The following is a 21,266-nucleotide window of genomic DNA, read 5'->3' on the forward strand; positions in this document are numbered from 1 at the left end:
CGATTTCTTTAAGTATAGTGAAACGGGGAAGCTACACGAAAACACATTTTGCATAAGAATAATGAATTAGTGAACCTTAGTGAATTATTGAATTTTCACCTTACTAAGCTTAGTGATTTAAAAAATAGGGTGATACTATGTTCCTTTTGCAAGGTGAACATGCTTTATTCCTTTAGCAAACTAGCCCTATTATGTAAATGTACAAGAATTAAAGATGATATGTATTTGTCTATTTTTTGTTTCACCGGTGTTCACTGTGATACTGGATCTGCAATGTGAAATATTGCAGTGAATATACATTTCCGAGTATGTATCTGTACATACGTGTGTGTATATATATACAACAGTATATGTGTGTTTATATATATATATATATATAAACAATTATAAAAATTTACATCTGAAATGTAACTTCTTGTGGTGTTGTTTATAACCCCTTCACTTAGATATAATTATCTGATATGATTAGAGCAGGTGCAAAGTAAGATTACCAACATGATCTGTTCCAAAACTCTCCAGCATAAGACTGAATAAGGCCACCTGCTCCGGAAACAGCAAGATAACAAAGTCTACAGGTAAACTTGGTTCTAAATAGCAACCGGGTACAGTTTGATAAATGAAAATTACAGGATGTCTTGCCAAGTCTTTGCATATTCTATGAAAGTTAATCAATATTTCTGCTTTGAGGCTGGTCTATTCCAGTTCACCTACAGATAAATGTCCTGTGTGAGTCTGAGGCAGCCAGCCTAGGCAATGCAAACTTTGCTTTACTTCATACACATTGTTTCTTGCAAAGCAGAATAGATAAGTGACATAGCACATAGTCACACAGGTGACTTAGTACCACTCCGTGTCTAAAACTATGTGCACATATCAGATAATTATTGCCATGGCAGATTGATGAACAACAAATCGGGAACAACCGCTGTTCACTCTGGAATAACTTCTGCCCCACATTGGCGAATTAGTGGTGTTAGGACCTTCCTTTGGCATGAATACGTTGGGAAAAACAGCAGTTAGGTTATTGTTTGGTATGGGTTTAGATGTCTTCTGGACCATTTTAGTTTGCAAATTTAATTCACTTTCATATTAAGAATTAATTTAAAAATGGACTTTCTAAATTATGAATTACCTAAACAGGATAACCATTTAATTTAAATTTTAATTTAAACTATTATATTAAATATTAACATAATATATATAAATATTATATAAATAATAACTATTTAATCCATATTTCCAGAAATGTATTTTATTCATTTTATAAAAGGAAAAATAGGAAAATCAAAGCTTATAAACTGCATAAGAATCACAAGTAGTAAGGATAAGTGTCCGCTATCATAAACAAGCATACTATAACTAAGGGTAGAAAGTCTTACTAATACTGAAATAAACTCTTTTTACTAGAACTCATAACAAAGAAATTCACTCAATTTTTTATATATGTTAAATCATTGTCATTGATTGAGCATGCCCATAAATATATATTTGGTCTTAACAAGGAACAGACACACATAACATGCTGCAAGGGTTGAATTTACAACTAATTGTTTAAATACATTGATACCTAATATTTAAATATTATCATTACTATTTAATATTCATTACTATTTGGCTTTTGCACTAGCTGCCTGTAACATTTGAGGTCATTTGTTATCCTCTAGAAAATCAAGCAGACAGAATAAAATATGAAGTTCACGATGTGTAGATTTAAATACATGTGCAGTATCTGAAGCAATGTTTCTCAACCACGGTTCTGTGGATCCCTAGGGTTCCTCTAGAGGTTGCTAGAAGTTCCTTGAGAAATGAGCAGTTTGTAAAGCTGCATACACACGTGCAAAAATTATCCTCGTAAACGTATGACCGTTTGTCCGATAATCGTTAACAAAAAAAGTGCACAACGACGCCTAAGAATGGGGATTGATGCTGGAAACAAACGACCATCCTGGCAGATTTGATTGGGTGACGATTGTTTGCAATCTATTGTGTGTACGGTCGTTCAGTGATCGTGGATGGTTCTGCAGTACACTTTTTCCTGTACATGTCACTTCCTGCATCGTTCAAACGATCGAATCTAGTGTGTGTACATTATTGGTGGATTATATTTAAACGATCGTATCGTTAACAGCATGCACAGAATTGTGCACAATACTATTGTTTAAAATAATCGGGAATAATCGTTGATCTGTCGTTAGTCGTTCGTTTTATAACGACAATTATTGCATGTGTGTATGTAGCTTTACTCTCAGATGAGTTTAACAGATAAAGATCAGATGAACAGATAACAGATTTAACAGATAAAAGATGATGATCTTTTTGGGTATCGGACATTCTTCCCAATGGCTAGCTATGTATGAGGCATTCTTACTTCTGACCACCATACTTCTGTACTGTTAACTCTGGATATATAAAATATATATAAAATATATTATACCAAGGTATAAATATATAAATGTTTTCATATTTTTCTGGAATCATCCAAAGGATTGGAAATTACAGAGTTATGAATAAGAACAAACAGTGGCAAATATGTCAGGAAATCAAGGATATCCAGCTTCTTAATATTACTCAATTGCAACTGTGCAGCTTCTTCATGTTCTCTGCTTATTCCACCGGCCTTTAATTCAACAAGGAGTTGCTCCACACTGATGCTTTTAGTTTCAGCATCAATATTGCATAGAAAAAGTTGCTGTAAGAGAAAATAGAAAACATGATTTAGTAATGCTCAGAAAAGGTATGCAGACTTTAAAAAAATAAATGTACAGTAATGAAAATATATTTCCATGTATATTTGTATATTCAATGTAACCTAATGGGAAAAGACTTGAAGTTTTGGAGTATAAAAACATGAGTATATGGAGCTGAAGAAGGGATGTGGGGGTTAAATTGAAAATTTTTTTTTGCTCTGCATTGGAAGAAAACAAGTTAATTTAAATATTCTAAGTAAGAAACAGCAGAATCTGGGTGACCACATTGATCACTGTGAAGCTTGTAGAATAAGTTATGTGGGCAATGAGGTTCTAAATGAGGTTCCTTGTGATACTCTAGGACTCTTAATTTACTTTAAAAATTATGTAACACTTTTAGGCACTTTGGCTGGATAACTCATTAATGGCTACAGATCTACAACCCCTAAAATACCTTCACATGCCCTCTGTTCAATTTTTTTCAGGTTAAATATAAGTGGTAATTCCCATGGAATGTATACCCTTTATAATTTTCTCTTTTTCTTGTTCCTGCAGTTAGAGGGGCCGATTGCTGTTTCTACCACATAAAACAACTTTTTTTAGGTTGTTTTTATTAGTTATTCTTTGCAATGTTTTCTATACTTTTTGTACTTTAGTAATTATACACACAATTTGTACATGTTTGGATATTCTGCGTGGATAAATATGCCCACGCCCAGGATCATCCAATAACAGGGTGCTGCAATGACTTACCAGTCTCTGTCTTTTACAGAGGGATGTGGCTGAAGTCACAAATAACACCAGTGCAGACCTCCATAAAGGACAGTGCATGACTAACCAGGAAAAGGGCAGTTAGCAATAGATGATTTTCTGAGCATAGTGTTTGCTGCAAAATACTTGGAGTAAAGTACTTTTGGGAAAGTACATTGGGAAAAGTGCTTAAGAACAGTGACACTGGTAAGTAGGTGGAATCACATCAATTTTTACAGTTATACACAGCCAATTGTTTCACTCTTCTGTGAAAATGTTCTTTTTTTCTCATATTGTGACTGTTAACTAAGTAAAATCACAGCATTTATTTCCAGATATTCACAGGTAAATATTGCAAAATACTGTTTAGTAATTGATGTTTACTAAAATGAATCAATCAAAAATTGCTAACTTGTTACCACCACCTGTTTCTGATGCCAAGCAGTTTTTGAACCACCACCAATTTCACCAACGTCACCACCACAACAATTCAATTAGGGGAAACCATTTCTAGTGATGTTTCTTTTCTCTTTTTTTTTAGAAAAATCAGAATATAGGTTGTATTTCTTGGATTTTTTTTTGTTCCAATCATTTATAGTCATGATATAGTTTGAAACTACCTTTCTCTTCCTTTTGAATATAAAAAATAAAAACTGTATGTAACCTCTAAAAACTTTGGTTATTTGCTCCCTCTAAAAAAGTAAGTCTTATGGTTGGTTTATATGATGAAGTGATTCCCCTCACCTTGATAATATGTCTCTTTTTGGTGGATTCCGTAATTTATGGTTTAACTCCAGTCAATGGAGTCACCTATTCTGAGATCAATTTACTATGCATTTACCATAAATTATGGTAAAGGTTGGGTAATTCATGGGTAAAACCAGGTATAAATAGACCCTTAAAATATAATTGATATAGCATTCCTCACAGTGGGGTTACATTACTAATAAAAAAGGACACATGCACTTTGAAAGTGAACAAAGGTTAAAAGATTACCTAATCATCAACATAGATAATAAAAAGAATGGGTTTTCCGAGCGCAAAAATGTTTTGATAGAATCGGTACAATTTTCTTCCCTTTCACTAAACTAAGAAAATAAAATAAAGTTGTGCTGACTTTAGTAATTCAATCATGTATCATTTTTGTTTGGGGGATTCCTTGATTCATCATGATTGGGTATTCTTTACTTTGTTCCATCTCATTCACCATGAGACGTAAAAGTTCATTTTGAAAGTGGAAATACTTTTACAAATATTTTACAAATGTCTAAAAATTATCAAGAATGTCAGGTAGACACAAAAATTATTATGACTGTCTAATTTACAATATTACCTAACTGGCAGTTTAATAGCATTTCTAAGTTCTAAAACTCTAAACTTTATCCAAAAGAAATTCTATTTTATATTAGAATTTAAATAATTAAATATTTTCTGGAGTTTTTGTTACTGTATATATATTTTTTTTTTGTGGTGCTTGGCATAAGAATTATAAGTAAACAATGTACAACAGTTTTTGCCTTTTTTTATGCAGCACTAGTAAGTTTAGTCAACAAGCAAAACATAAAAGGAGCACTCAGTGTAATATAAAAGGGTTTGATTTGTGTATGTGTGTGCAAATGTCCGTGTCCCCCCGAATAAAGCTTTACTCTAATTGTACATGTTCAGTTGGTAATATAAGAATGCTTTTTATTTAAAGAAGCCTTTAATTTTACTGTGGTTAAAACTAATAGTCCTTTGCTTTCATTCTTCTAGTTTTTACCCCTCATTTTCTTTTTGTGTCTGCACCTGTTTGCACCACTTTCACATTGAATGTAAAAATGATGGGTAATCTTTTGGCATTAACCTTGGTGTGTGATAATATGCTACTTGCTCTGAAGAATAATTACTAAGACCAGATCAACTGAGAATTGAACATTCTCAGTGTGCTTCACACACGCCTGTGTCACATTGTCCAGCCTGAAGAAAGAACTTTTGTTCATATTTAACGCTATAAACATTTGTTGCACGGGTCTTTTATCAGCTCACATCTCCAATGTTACTCTGAAGGAGAGCTTGCATTAAGCTGCTACTTACAGATTAAAACAAAGCTGCCATAGTAAGATAAAACACAAATCCAGCAGCCTGTCTAGTAAAATGAATTCTAGACATTTAGCATTCAAGTATATAGTAATCATCTAATGTCCTAGCTTACAATTCACAACTGATCTGTATTGTGCTAGTCTGGGAATGTGTCACTACTATAATCATATTTCACCTTCATACCATACCAGTAAATCTGTTGTATTAGTAATGCTACCCTAAAAACGTTTTAAATGTGTAAGCTGTAATTGAAAATCCCGTTGGTGCTCTTAAAGTGTTTTACTACTGCCACTCAAATTACTAACAAGGGAAAAAATAAATTGTTAAACTAATCATTTGGTGGAATGTTTTAGGAACTGATTTCATAACATTGCATCATTTAAAAAACATGCTTATATTTCCTTTTAAAGGGGTGAAAAAGCATAAAAATAAACTTGGGGTCTTTTTCTAAATGTTTTCCCCCAAGATATACTGAACTTGTTCCCAGAATTTAGAAACAGTGAATAAACTTTCACTGTGATTTCTACATTTTATCTCTAATTGAGTTCAATGTTTAAATTTTAGGTAAAAGTTGGTTGACACTTATAAACAGCCTCCCTCAAATTCAACTTTAAAAATGATTGAAAATATAATTTCCTTACACCAGTGAACCACTTCCAGAGAGAGACGCTACCTACGGAATCCCAATAGAGAATGGAAGGGTGGTGGCAGTGAGCAGGTCATTACTACTCACTGTCAAATCCTCAAATCTTGGTTGTTTAGGATGCTGCAGTATGATCGGCCTAGGGACTGGTAATATACAAGCTGTTGGGTACCTGGCCTAAGTTCTCCATTACCACATAAAGCTTTCTAAAAAAAACAATTATTGTAAGGTTCCTTAAATACTAGATGCTGCAAAATGATTGTTCCAGCTTTGATTGGCCTATTGAACCATAATATGGCCATGTGCAATAGTTGGACATACCAGAGAAGCATTGAGGAGGCCAGTTCTCAAAGTATCCACTGCTTGACATTTATATTTTTTGTAGGGAGCAGTGAGAAATTATACAGAAGTTTGGACTTCAGGTCTGCTTTCATATAGTCCCTTGACCATATGACCCATATTACTGTAGAACATTAGATGTAGGTTCCTCTGGGGACTAACAAGAATGGTCTCATATATTCTATAAATTGTGAAGTGTTAAGTAAAAGAATAACCTAACTACAGATCAGTGATAAAATGAAAATGATTTAACATGGGATAAAAATTTCATGCAGGATCAGCAGCAAGAGCCAGTTCCATTTGTTTTTTTTTTTCTAAAAAGTTAGCATACAACTAACAAAAAAACAACAAATAAGATACATACATAAACCTGGTGGATTGCAAGCTATATATCTACGTCTTGACATAATCCATAAATCTGTTTGGAATAGTTTTAATGCACCCTAGGAAGCACAATAACACTCACCAGTCAGCATTACTGCTGTGTCCTATTTTTTTGACAAATGCAGACTTTCTTCAATACATTCAATTCAATTTTATGCCTATGGGTGGTACTAAAGAATATTAAAATTTAATGTTCTAATTTTATTTTGCACACCGGTAAGGTAATCAAAAATTTAGGGGTTAAATGCATCAATAAGTGAATGCTGTAAAGGGCCAAAGGTTTTACCTAATTGGAGGTCATTTGTTAGGGAGGAGCTGAAGAGTAACTGCTTGGAGCTCATTCCAGAAGTATGGAGAAGATGAGAATATAACTTTACCACTGGTATTTTGTTTTCACAGGGTTGGGCTAATGCAAGATTTGTCACTGCAGTTTGCTTGGTTATGGAATGTGTCTTTGGGGGTTCGTGGAAAAGTGGGATGTTTTACAAAAAGAAGCAGATTGGTGATATAGTACATTCCAATTTTTGGTGTCCGTTGTTTTACTAGGTGCTCAGCCCCTTGGGAAGGCAGAAATAGAGGAGGTGCCCTCCAGTTAGTATGGTGCGGCTGGAAACTGGTAGATCTTTTAGCCTTTTAGGCTAGCACACACCGAGAACCTCCTCCAGAGTCCAATACTTGTCAGGGTATTAATTAAGCATGCTTTTTTATTTTAGTGATAGTTCTTCATAATATTGGTAATTGCCTGTTGTAATGTAGATATATAATAGGATGCTGTGGTCATTTTCAGATCTTTGTTGTATGCTCCAGATTCCAATTGGAGGACTGTTCTGACTAATTAATCAGTCATAAAATGAAAGAAAATCGATAACGAAGAATTGAAAAATGTGCTGTTACATAGTAAATTAATGAAAGTGAGATTTTTAGAGCTCTGCCTTAGAGCACATCCCTGATTTTTGGGGAGGAGATCTGATTTTTCTTTAGACTTTTTACTGAGAGATTAAATGCACTGCAATACTGTCAACCTGGTGGTGTTCTGATCCTCTGCCTTTAATACCTCTGATCACTGACCCAGAATGACTATACAGTTTAGGTGTTTAGCGTATTGTGCTATCCGGCGTGCTTGTTTCAGGTGTGTGACTAAAACTACTAGCACCAAAAGCTCAGTACATCTAGCAATTAGTATTGTTTAAAAAGGTTCAGCAATTGCAGTTTAATCTTTCCGTGGTAGGTCCACTTCAAGTGACAGGTCTTGTCCGTCCCCCAAACTGTGAGTGGGTATTGTGGAAGAAACTTATCTCTTAAGCACATTGCCTTTTCTTCCAAATGCAAACAGCATTAATAAAAGGTTCATATTACATCAAGAAAGAAAAGAAAAGAAAGAAAGTTCTTTTTTTTCCTTGAATACATTTTCTATAAAATTCCTTATTAACCTTTAGCTGACCCTGATTAGCCCTAATTAATTCCTTCCTCCCTCTCTTAATTTCTTTCTGCTATAATTTTTTCCATATCTAATTTTTTACCAATATATATTTTTTGTTTTGTTAATTATTTGTGTTAAATTTTCGGTGTCACATAACAAAAAATACAAAAATTGAGAACTTTTTTAATTTGCAAAAAACATTGTCATGGGACTTAATTGTAATGAAATATTGTATTTGATTCAAAACAAATGATAGACGTGACTGTATGCTTTTTATTTACTACAACTAAAAATTGGGCAGTCAAAAAAAAGAACCAAAACATTTTTTTAATTCATTTGTCCATGGATTTCATAAAAAAATTTAATCATTTTTAAAAACAAAACTGTGAAAATGGACATTGATCTGGTTCATGGAAAATATTAACAATAATACTTTAAGAAAACCTTGGTTCTTGAACTATGCAATGCACATACTTTGTTTATAGATATATGGTAATAGGTAATTGTTATATAGTTAAGACCGGATTTTGCCAGTTGTACACATTAAAAATTCAGCACAGCTATAATAGCAATGAAAAAGTTACTTCTTTCCTGACATTCTTTTGCTGTGGTTGGGCAGCTAATTAAGTCTACAGTTCATGGAAAACGTGAATCAATGGGCTGTAATTATTGCAATTCAGGAGCATAAAAGAGGAAAACAAAGGGTGAAAATTGTAATACATTGATGTGGCATCACCAGCTAAACTGAGATGTGGGCACCCCATTGAGTTATCAGTGTGTCTGTTACAGACTTGTTAAAATGGTAATGATTGTAGACTAGACTGGGGAGCACCTGTCAGTATTATGTTGTTCAAGTTAACCTCCTAATGTCATGTTTTCCTTTTCATCTCAACAACCAACTGCCAGAGGAGGAAACTAATATTAAAGGAGATGAGTGTTCAGTTAAATCTAACAGCAACTTGTTGCTTTGCAGTAAAACGATACAGAGCTACAAGTTGCAGTGTATGGTATACAAGCTAAGGGATCAACTGGTTTAACATTCCTTCAATAAAAATTACTGATAAAATGATTGTACACATTGCTTTGGGTGATGTCATGTAGAATTACACTGTAAATAATGCAGACAACTCAAATCCCTCTTTCTTCTTACATGCCTTATCATCCAGCTGCTACCATGACCATACCCCATCTAGTCTTCCTGGCCACAGTGGATTTGATATCCCATCGTGGCAGAACATACCACGTCTGTGTAATGTGTGTGGCCCATTCTACTCCACCATTAGGGCGGGTCAAAATGAAAAAATAAAAGACTATGGAGGTAAAATGATTACTGTTTTGTTTGGTTTTACAGGTAAAATGAGATAGGAAGGCATTAAAAAAAGCAAAAGGTGTCAGATACCAGAGTTTTTTTTTTGGGGGGATACTTGAGTTGGGACTTTTACCTATAAGGTTATCTTATACCTATAAAAAGATCCAAACTGCCATTGGTTTAATGGATTCCCCCATTCGGGCTATCTCTGGTCTCATATTGATGATAATGACAAAAGTATTTCCTTCCAAAAAAATGTGCAGACAAGTTGGAAAAATAATGAGCAATCCTATTGTTCAAATTTAATATTAAAATCTGGCGGCACAGATATGCTTGTATGAGCAGTGGTTTCAATGTGCACTTCGATTTAGACGAAAGGACCAGAAGCCATTGCAGATTTGGTAAAGCGCTCCAAGGCTGGAGAACATACACTGTCACGGTTGAACCTGGGTAATAAAAAGAACTTTGGAATGGATTTCTTCAAACTAGTTGCGATTATTTGGCAAATGTTTTAATCCTGGACTAGATCCATTCCCGGTTTGCTAGATCACCCAGGTTCACCAATGATAATCTGTCTTCCCCAGTGTTGTAAAGCTTTGTCAAATCAGGCCCATTGCCTATGGTTCCTTTGCCCACTACGTATATTAATATTGGATGGGATGGGGGTGACAGTAAAAGCAGCAAAGTTGCCATCCTAAACAGTACTGTCACTCTTTGTAAAATAGGTGGAAGATTTACAAATATTGATGAGCTGAACTGAAAATATTTTATATATAGATAAAAAGGTTCCAATGCATAATAGCAATATTATTATAGTATTATTATTATGGCGGTCCCCTGCACTTTGCCCTCTCCTCTCCTCTCCTCTGCCCCTCCACTTTTTTCTTTACTAACTTTTCATTCCTAATATTTTTTATTCTTTTTCCAACTGGTCTTTCTCCATGTGTACACCTATGTTTTTCTCCCCCACACATGTTCCCATGCTGGTATGGATAATCTTCTATTGTAATGTTTGCAGGCTACCCCAGACAGTGTTTTTGGGCAAGATCGGTGTATAATTGGAGCTAGTCCCTCCAGCCTTCCTTTACCATTATTAGGTGCTGCATGGCATTTGTTTGGTTTTTCTGCTGTGTCCTTTCTTCCTATTGTTATGTCTGCTCTTATTGTAAGCCCTTTGAATTCATAAGTAACAGTCCCTATGAAACTTCTTACCTCATTTATCTAAAAATCTAAGTTGTTTTCCAAAAGGACATCCACTCTCTACGTCTTCATGTACTCCCAAAATGCTGTATTGCTGCTTTTACTAAATTTATGTAAATCTAGGTATCAAGAATGAACAGATTGCACTTTTTCTGGAAGGTTAATTTAAGGTGAAACTAGCATGAAACACAAGTAGATTCAAAACATTTAAACAACTGCTCAGCAATTTATAGAACAAATACAGTTCCTTTTTAAAGATTAATTAATTGCTATGGTCATATAGAAATCACACTTATATTTGTGTAGTAAATGACCAATCATTCCTCAAGAAATCACTGATAATATATTCATTGTTAGGCCAAAAAGCCAATTCTTGGTGTTACCTATTTTTACTGTGATATGTTTAATTTACTTTACAGTAAACTTTACTAACTGAAACATTTAAAATTTACTTTACATCTAAACTCTGTAAGGAAAACTAAGATAAGTAATAATGTATTCAAATATTTTTTTTTTCATTATGGCTATACATTTTTCCACTTGGTAGGAGCTGTCTGTGGACAAGTGCATGTCCAAGCTGTAGTTGAAAGTCTCATGTTTAAAATGGTGGCTATGGCATAATGGCTCTACAAGACTGGAAAGGATACACTTTCATCAGTGAACCTGGGAGATACAGAAAAACCGTCATTTGCTATTTGTTGGCAAATGTTTTCAATTCTGGAGCAGATCCATTCCAGGTTTATTGGATCACTCAGGTTCACTGATGAATGTGTATCCTCTGTAGTCTTGGAGAGCTTTAATAAATCAGACCCAATGTGACAGCACAGTGTGCATTTGCATGGCTGCTTGTAGTTCAAATTAGGGGCATCCAGAAAAGTGTGACAACATTGCATCTGACTCAAAAAGTGTCGTCACCCTATCACAGAAAGTGTTTGTAGATGTACTTTGCTGGTATGATTTATTTCTGGACATATAAATAGGAGTTCAACATTTTTAAATTACAGGCGCATATGCAACAGCATAATTGGTGTGTATGATAACTTGTCATCTTGCACATATTTGTCTCGTCTTTTTTATATTCTTTTTTGTCAAGAAACTTCTAAAACTATCCCACAATTAGTTAGTCACTGATGTTGACAATATCTTATCAGCTTTTTAAAATGTATATCTTCTTCAAAACATAATTTTTTGCAATTGCATATATTATTATCAATGAATATTTGTTAAATGTTGATATAAGTGAGTAAAGACGGGTAGACAAAACAGCTGAAAAGTCCAAATAATCCTGTGCTGCAATAATAAAACAAAAGTTTAGCAAAATGTCCACAAAGTTATATTTCTGATGGATAGTACTATGTAAAGATTTTAGACAGGGCCTCAAATTTAATTTAAACAAGTACATTTGCCTTTCAAAAACTCCCCAAGGAAATCAGTTTAAATGCTGTCTTTGTCTTCTGTCCCCATCCCCAGTCCCTTCCCCCACAAAGTACACATACACTCACAAAAAAGCTGTTTAAAGGCTGCCAAGCATCCTTCTCTTTGTGACATGCAGCATGAATCCAGGACAAAAAACATATGCTAGCGAACAGCATGCATAATATTAGGCAGCAGTGCACCATTGCCCTCTTTGGCTTCATGGCATGGTTGTACCAACACTACAGCTAGAGCTGTTATTGTTCATCACATTCCGATTTAGAATCCCGAGGGTATACTTTCTTCAGAAAAACAAATCATCCAACAACGATTAAAAGATTTCTAAGCTTTTTGTGACTTGTTTGTTAATATGCAAGCTCAGTATTCCAATGTTATGGAATGTATTGAAAGTTCTAACTCACATATTATAGTATATGTTTTAGCCCAGAGATACACTAGCAGCAAAAACTTACAGCAAAAAAAAAAAAAAACAGTTAAAGGTTCCTACATGGCATGAAATTAAAAATTAACACTTGCATTTTAAAATGTTATATATAATAAAATGCATAGAAACATGTATTAAAAAAACAATAAATAAATGTCTATGATAAAATATAGCATAAAACAGGCATATTAGGTAAGGGCGGGAGAGGGTTTATAGGCCCTGAGCACAAAAACCCAGCAAGGCCTAGGCTGGCCCTGTGCAACACGAGCTCATAGAGTTTGTCATAGCTACCAGCTATAGTTCTGTCATAAAGATAGGCTTGACAAAGGGGGATTAGAGCCCCAAGGCCCAGCAAGCTTGGGACAGAGAGGGCAATTGTGTTATATTAATAAATATTGCATTTGAAAACACTTCTTATATTCCTTTATGGGTAGGGATTTTTTTTCATACTTACCTTGGCCTTATACATTTTTAACTCCAAAGCTTTGAAATCCATGTGGTCAATCAACGATCTCATGAAGGAGCTGAAAAAGATTTATATATCAGAAAATGAAAATCATATTATTAATAAAGAGTTGTTTCCTATATTTTGTATGCATGAAATTGCTGTTTTAATATTTAGTTGTCTAGGTGGTTTTATGGCTTTTCTAGGGATATATGACTGGGTGCTTATCAACATACAAGCTTTCACAGCTGCGTAACAGAAAACCAAGGACCAACATATCACTTAGGCTGTACAACGTCAAATGATTCTTGCCTGATTTTAACGGTCGGTCAAAATTCTGACATGTGAACAGCGGTCCCCTGATGTCTTTCATGGATCTGTCCTGTCAAATCCATGATTGACCAATGGTGAACTATCACTGTATAAGTCAATAAGAAGAGAAAAAAGGGGTACAGTTCGCTCGATCTCCCCCCTCCCTTCTACATAGAACAGAACGATGTTGCATGTACAGCAGTGGTCTCCAACCTTTTGGAGCTCGGGGACCACTAAATCTACGGACTCCAAACCTCGCATGCACAGGGAGCTGTGTGTCACTCAAAGGGGAAGAAACTTCCCCCAGAGTGACATCATGATGCCAGAACCCACCCACTCTCCCATAGCAGGTCTGAACCAGAGACACAACCTGCCCACCACCCTGAGCCTGCGATCCATACGGGGGACATGGTCTGTGGCTCTGGCTGGTGCGCCCTCCCCAAGTAGGGTCCTTTTCCTGACCCCCGCTGGGGGTGTACCAGCAAGAGCCGTGGACCACGGCTGGTCTCCGTGTTCTTAGGTCTGCAGTCCACTAGTGGGCCGTGGCCATTTGACTGCTGAGCCGCGGCCCACTAGTGGACTGTAGACCGGGGGTTGGGGACCCCTGGTGTACAGTACTTGTTCGTTCATTGCTCACTGTTCTGGAAATCATCACAACAGGTTTAAAAAAATTAAATGTGTGTATGCAGCCGAAGACTGCCATAAAAGAAACTGGCTTGGCAGCATGTTTCCTTGATTAGATTGTTAGAAAAGTCTTGATTAGACTATTCCTGAATTTAGTTTGCTAGGTTAGAATGAGACTACCATATGGAGAATTGTTCTATTAGAGTGAGACTACAAAGTCATCTCATTGGTGGTCCATTGTGTGACATTACCAATTTCTAGGAATAGAAGTTTTATTATCTTACATACAAAGCTGTATTTATACAAAGTTCCACCTTTCAAACTTGGTTCATTGATTTATGTGGTCAGACAAGTAACATCATAACTAAAGGATTCTTTAAAACATTAGACGGAACAAACCACTTTGAAAATCATCATCTGTTTGGCAGAAGTGTATCTATTAAAGTAAGCCTTCGGATGCTCACCAATTTTGCTGGCGGGGATGTTTAGGAGCTATAAATGTTTCAGTTCTATAAAAAGTAGGTTGACAAGAGGTACAAGTGATTGGGAACGCAATGTACATATGCACCATGACGTTTTGGTGAGTGAAGCTTTTTGACCTTTATGCTCTTGATAAAAACCTAATGTTAACAATTCTATATTTCAAAAATTTAGCCAATATGAACTTTTCACAGCAGGAATAAAAAGAACCTTGTAATTCCAATTAAACTTTAACTCTAGACAAATGTTTCATTTCATTTTGGGTCGGAGTTAATACTAAAGAACATTTTCAGTAGCCAAGAGAAGGGTTAGGGCTTCTGACAATGTTTTTATTGGGGAGTGTGCTTTCCTGTCTAAGTAACAATCCCTCTACCCATTTCTTGTATGGGCATCCTAAGGTCAGGAATTGAGGGAAAATCTGCAAAGCAGATCATAGACAGAAATAAAAATGTCACCAAAATGTGACTCCCCCTATTTTATTCAAAACTAATATATTGCTAGAGAAAGACCATATAGCGGCCTGTTTTTTCTAAATGTTTTCACCTAACAGTCACCCAAATTATACCCAAACATTTTTCAAACATTGTTAACATTTACTTTGAAAATGCATAAATCAGAGTGTTAGTTGAAAAACACATTTTTTATAGAATCCAATATGAACAATGAATACATTAGGATAAAAGTTGGGACACTTGGGTGAATGGTTGGTTGGGTGAAAATGGAAACATTTATTAATAGGCCCCAAAGGGGTCTATTTATAAAACAGGGAGTCAGACATTTCTTTAATCATTCCCTGGTGGAAATCGTCCAGGTCCAATGGCTGTAATTGATTCCCACCATAGAAGGATTGAGTCAATGTCCGATTCCTGTGTTGATAATTAGAGCCCATAGTGTTTTGGATATGTTTTTCAAAATGTTTTTTTCTTTTTCAATTTCTTTCTAATTTCCTATTTGAAATATTGAAAATTATTTTTTAACTGAAATATATTTCCCAAGCAGGGATCAGAACCCTACGGTTTTAGCTTGTCCTTTGATGCTATAAAATAAAGTGACTTTCAAACTGGGGCATTTACTGCTGGACTGCCTCATGTGGAATCCCAGAATGCTCCAATAACAGTGTTAAAGAAGAACCATGTATTGAATACCTTTTAAAATGACAAAAAATAGGTTTATAGACTTAAAGATGGATAAAGATTGCAGTTTTGAGAAATGTTTGAGGTAGACCATTGTGCTTTTAAACCCAGCTAAACCTTATAACTTCCCATCCTTTTCCATCTTACCCCATTTCCAAATATCCTTAAAAAAATGATCTGATAGCCAATCCACACACTCCCCATGTTCATTTCCAGTGCCATACTAAGCCACCCATCCCAATGCACCAAAGTAAAGTGTGATATTTTAGTCCATGTCTATTATCTTCTGTTTATTTTGCTACACGGGAACATAACAGATGCAATGGAGGTTAAAATTAGAAGGCAAAAACAGTGTAATTGAATAATAATATTAAAGACAAAAATAAGTCCCACATTTGACTAGGGGAAATTAAAGGCAATCACAAGAGTTATGTTTGCAAGACATCAATTTCAATCTATATTTTTTTATAATAGATTATTTCTATTTCCACATTGACTATAGAACTGTAGTTAATATTAAGGCCTAACCACGCAGATAATGGGAAATATGCAAATGTAACCAATATTATTTTAATATTTTTTATTTTTTTTTATTTTATGTTTTTCTCAAAGATCTCCGCATATATGGACTTTCTTTATGGCTGAGGTGCCAAATGCTTTAGAATATTTTTGATTCTCTATCAACAAACAATAGCATTTGTTTTTATAATATTTTTATATTATTTAATTTATGAACTGTGTTTTAAGTTACCCTTAATACTTATGGAATTAAATATAATGGTTTAATTATAAGGCATTCTTGACACAAAACAAAGGATTCACTGATCAGTTGAGACTGACCAGATATATAACATTGTAAGACTAAATATGACTTTGTGGGGTCACAAATGAGAAAGGCTGATTAACTGCTTCCTTAATTTTAAATTTATGCTGATGGCAACTGTGATATGCTTGTGCCTTGCTGTCTACTCTGAATAACAGAAAGATGGATTATTTTAACAGGAACATTCCTCTTTTTATTGGATAAAATAATTAGTAGAGGAGGAGTGTAGATTATATGTCTGTCTTTTGTTGATCTGACAGTCATTGCAGATTTTCATTTTTAACCCTGACCAAACAAAGTACAACTTCTTCTTATTTCAGCTGGGGGTTTATTTATACACTCCCTCTAACACCAGATACTAGAATTAAGTGGAGCAAAATCAGGCTGTTGATCCAGAGCAACCAACAAGATAACTTTTTACATTAAAGAAGACCTATCACACAATTTTTTAATTTAATTTTTTTTTCATTATTAGCATCTCCTATTCTATCTTTAACGCAGACCCTTTTGGGATACACATGTCTGTCATTTAAAAAAGAAAGATGCCAATCCCGACGCAACGACGCAAGACAGCTCCAGGTGGATTGACCATTATGATTTTTATTTTCACTAGTTTAGTCCTGCTTTAAAATATGTGAATATTTAAACTCAGAAAAAAGAACATATTGGCTGCTGTTAGCTTTACCTTCCCTCCATTTTTCTTTGATGCAGTATTTAAAGAAACTGTAATTATTAATCCTACTTTGGGGGGGGGGTTCACAGATTCAGCTACTATTCCTAGCTGGGTTACCTGGATCTCAACACTGACCTTATCATCTATAAATCATTTTCTAATCAGTTCATGTATTAACACGTCATTAGTTGTCATACCCACTTGAAATGAGAATATGTTGATGTTGTTAAAATTAGACTTCGGTTTTTTAAAAACACCCTTCCAGGACTTCCAGTGCAATATATGTACTTTCAAACTTTTAATTGTACTTGTGGTATTTGGATGTCAGTCACTGTGGTTCTTAGGCAATGTTCACAATGGTAGTGAGGTTGTGGTGTGGTTAAACCGCATCCTTGGGTGACAAGCTAAAGGTAGCTTCCACCCGCGGCAGCCCAATAGAGAATGAATGGGGGAGGCAGTGAGGGGTTCAGTATCTCTTACTGCCATCTGCTAGTCAAATCTGCAGCCAGTGATTCTATAGGAACCACCACCGCACCTGGAGCCAGGGTGGATCTGTTGATCCTTCTGAAGGTCTGAATCAAAGAAATTCTGTTTGATTAATCTATGTGCCAAAAAGCAGTTGAAGCACTTTTTCTAACAATAAATTCCAGTGTATTGTAGGAAAGACTACATACCTGGTAACCTAAAGCAGGCATAAAATGGTAATTTTAAGGGAGTTTGACCCATTAATGAGATGTTGAAATCTGAGGATTTCAACATCTCATTAAATTTTCATCAACATTACATGCCCTATATATGGCATATCCACAGCACTCAAATCAACAATGCTGCTTAGGAAGACGGAATTTTGTAGGGTTAAACCATTGGATACCCAGACATGGTTTAAAAACACAGGTTGGAAAGCCTAATATATTTTAAACAGTACTTTTAACACATGCAAGACAAGCAAACTTTTTTTTGTCGCAATTGAATATAGATAAAATTAAATAATAAGATTTTCAAGGATTAGAATACGATCCCGTTTACGAAAAATCTCGGACTATAAACTAATATAGGATGCGTAAACCAAAGTAGCTTGAAACTATAGCCTGTGACGACCAAAAAAAGGCTACATGGGAAGTTTATTGGGGACTGTAATCCACTAAGAATGAGTTGAGAGCAAAAATATGAAGATTGCTTTAGCAATTACACAAATGCTTTGGCTGCAGACTAAAATGTAAAATCACATAATCACTGACTTGACAGTTAAATAACCTTCTTAAGTTTTTACGAGACAGAAACGACATTTTAATTAAGTAAAGTACATAACTTGGTGTATGGAGAGACAATTGTAATGTATGTTTTGTAGCAAATACCCTGGTTATAGACGAACTCAATACTAACTGAAAAGCAGGATATTGATTTACAATTAGGAGTTGTTGTAATCCTCATAGTCTTGATCTGTAAAGTATGGACATAAAGTGGAGCTTTGGATATATTGTTCTACATGACTATTACTGTGTAAATATACAATTTCCATTTATGTATTAACTTTCTAAGAGATGACAGTATTGCTTCTGAAAATGTCTTTGTTTCTTTTCCAGAAAAAAAGATCACCATCTACTTTCTAAATGAAGATTCTGACGAGGTATATAAACCTCGGCTCCAGTGCAGCTCCTAGTTTGTTCACAAATGCTTGAAACAGAGCAGTCCCTGCAAGTTTAAATGACATGTTAATATGAAATCATCAGAATTTCTGTAGACATGAGAAAAGATTATGTACACACAGCTGTATATCAATCAACCTTTTCACTTGCTATTCCAATGCCACAGTCTGATTAAGAATCGGGGGTGTGGGGGACTAGGAATTGTTTCCTCTTGCCTGCAGCAGACTGATGGCATTACCCTATAATAGGAACAGCTCAAGAAATTAATAATATTGATAAAAGATGCAACCTTTTTTAAAGAATATTATTGTTTTAATATTTGTAACATAGCACATGTTTAGTCTTAGTGACTTGAAAATTTACTAGTAGGTGCACTTTAAAGTTAAATATTTCATATGCTGAGCTATCATTCGTCATACATGTTGTTTGTATTGGTAAAGCCATAAATAAATAATTGTTGTGTCCATCATAATAACTTGTTACGACACTGCTGCCTAAGTTGTAATATGTCCTGATTCATGTTAAGTTCAGTGTAGCGGGATAATATTGCAAAATAGAGTGCTATTAAAAGTCTACGCTTAAGGTGGACCCATTTTTTTGGGCGGGTAATTTTACTGGCTAAAATTGTGAGCTGATGATGAATCGCTGTGAAGTCTTTGTGATTGCTCAGGATGCATTGTAGGTTAAACAAAGAATGAGGACACAAGTTTGGCTCAGGACAGCAACGGATAAAACTGCTTGGGCGAATGGCGGGCTCCTGCCGACATGGCTACTTGTTGACACTGAAAGGATTTCACAACAAGTGAGCAGAAACAGAAACAATTCTGTTCTCTGAGGCTATTAGTTGCAAAGTGTGGCAGTGCAGCGGTCAGTGCTGATGTCTTTCCCTGCTAATGAGCTCTGAATGCCCTATTAAACTGGGATACTATAGGACCAGAGACACTGGGACAATAGTTTGCATGAATGACTCCCCCTACTCTCATTGGAGGACCAAATGAATGAAGCAACTGGTAACACTCAGGCTTAAACAGAGCTGACAGTGCAGTTAAATGATCCTTTATTAAGGTCTTATAGAAATAACATTTTGCTCCAACCTTATCAACCTAGAAAGTCAAGATAGTAACCTAAATCTGAATAATTCCTAAGCTGCTGTAAACCTCTTAGTCTCTTTGTCATATGCTTATTTTTCTACAAAACTTTAATAACGCAGAATTTTCTTTTAAATATATTTGGATTGTTTAAAAATCAATTATAATAAAATATAAGGGCAGAAAACCCCCATCATTATGTTACAAAACATTACCCAATCATGTGAGGGTGAATACTCTTTTAGCTGTCATTTCAGGCTAAACCTGCATGTTGGCATGTATATAGTTAATAAGAGTGATCTATTGAGACATAGCAAGACTATAGTGTGTTATAACCATGTTACCAAGGAGTTAATTGTAGGTGGGTTCCATTAATTACCAAATGTTGCATTTTGCCTTATTTAGTATAGCTAATGAATTGTTGCATGATGTAAGATTTATTTATGTTCCATTTTTCTGTTACATAGAAAGAGTTTTATCTAGGCAGTGGGCAGAGCCCTTTTCAAATATATATGATGCTTCTATGTCATATGGCTGGTTTGGTTTTGTATTAAAGAACAAAATTACTTATGACTGATAATAATTACTAATATGATTATCAGGGCCAGATTTCTCATAAGGTCATGACAATGAGGGGCGCCATTTTTCTAAAAGTATTAAAGGCAGAGTTAATGGGGTTCAAGGATTTTCACAGACAGGACCCATTGTATGGTGCATGTAGTTTCTGCTTTTTGGTTCAAAATTGGTTAGCAGGGAGCAATAGCCAGGCCAGCACTGTATATCTTTAGTTTTGTATGTTGTTTGCTGTCAGGAAGGGAGAGGGGGGACAAGTTCCAGGCTTAGGGGAGAAAAATATGTAAATGGCTCAGATGATCAAGGAGGTCTGTGGTACCTGTCACATTTCCAACAAGTGCATCTAGTTCTAGAAATGGCATACTGTTTAGAAGTGCTGCATTATTCTTTCAACTACCATTACCTATAAAGTACTCTTTATTTGTTCTACTCTTTTTAATCAGGTCGTCTTTGAGTTACACTTCAATGTGTTGTGATATAAACTGTCAATACAAACAGGAATTTTATATTGTTCCGGATGTATGTGTATAACCAATACTATTATTTTTCAGTTTTTCAGAAATGATGGAAAATTCAACAATTTGCATTTTGACAGAACATTCATAGAAGAGAAATGTTGCATTGGGGGTAAATGTTGTAATGACAATATGGAGACAGCAGAAAGAAAAAATTGCTTTTTAGACAAATGTTCTAATGATCTAAGAATGTAAGATTTCCTCCTATTTCCTTGACCCGGGGAGCTCGGACCTTCTAGCCCATCCCTTATAAACACCATTGTCATAACTGCCTTCTACTACCAA

The 21,266-nt window shown here is 35.1% G+C and overlaps 1 protein-coding gene across 1 annotated transcript in view; it reads right to left on the minus strand.

The window, feature by feature from the left end:
• Positions 1-1,242: 1,242 nt before the first annotated feature.
• LOC140323789 (uncharacterized) overlaps positions 1,243-21,266 on the minus strand; it is a 135,704-nt gene continuing 115,680 nt past the window's right edge. The window contains exons 14-15 of the mRNA XM_072401148.1: positions 13,124-13,193; positions 1,243-2,689 (exon numbers count right to left, since the gene is read on the minus strand). Of these exons, the coding sequence (XP_072257249.1) occupies positions 2,459-2,689; positions 13,124-13,193 (301 nt within the window). The 3' untranslated portion in view covers positions 1,243-2,458. The remainder of the gene's footprint in view (positions 2,690-13,123; positions 13,194-21,266) is intronic.

Source organism: Pyxicephalus adspersus, chromosome 2 (genome assembly GCF_032062135.1).
Source record: "Pyxicephalus adspersus chromosome 2, UCB_Pads_2.0, whole genome shotgun sequence".
In the NCBI taxonomy this organism is placed as follows: domain Eukaryota; kingdom Metazoa; phylum Chordata; class Amphibia; order Anura; family Pyxicephalidae; genus Pyxicephalus; species Pyxicephalus adspersus.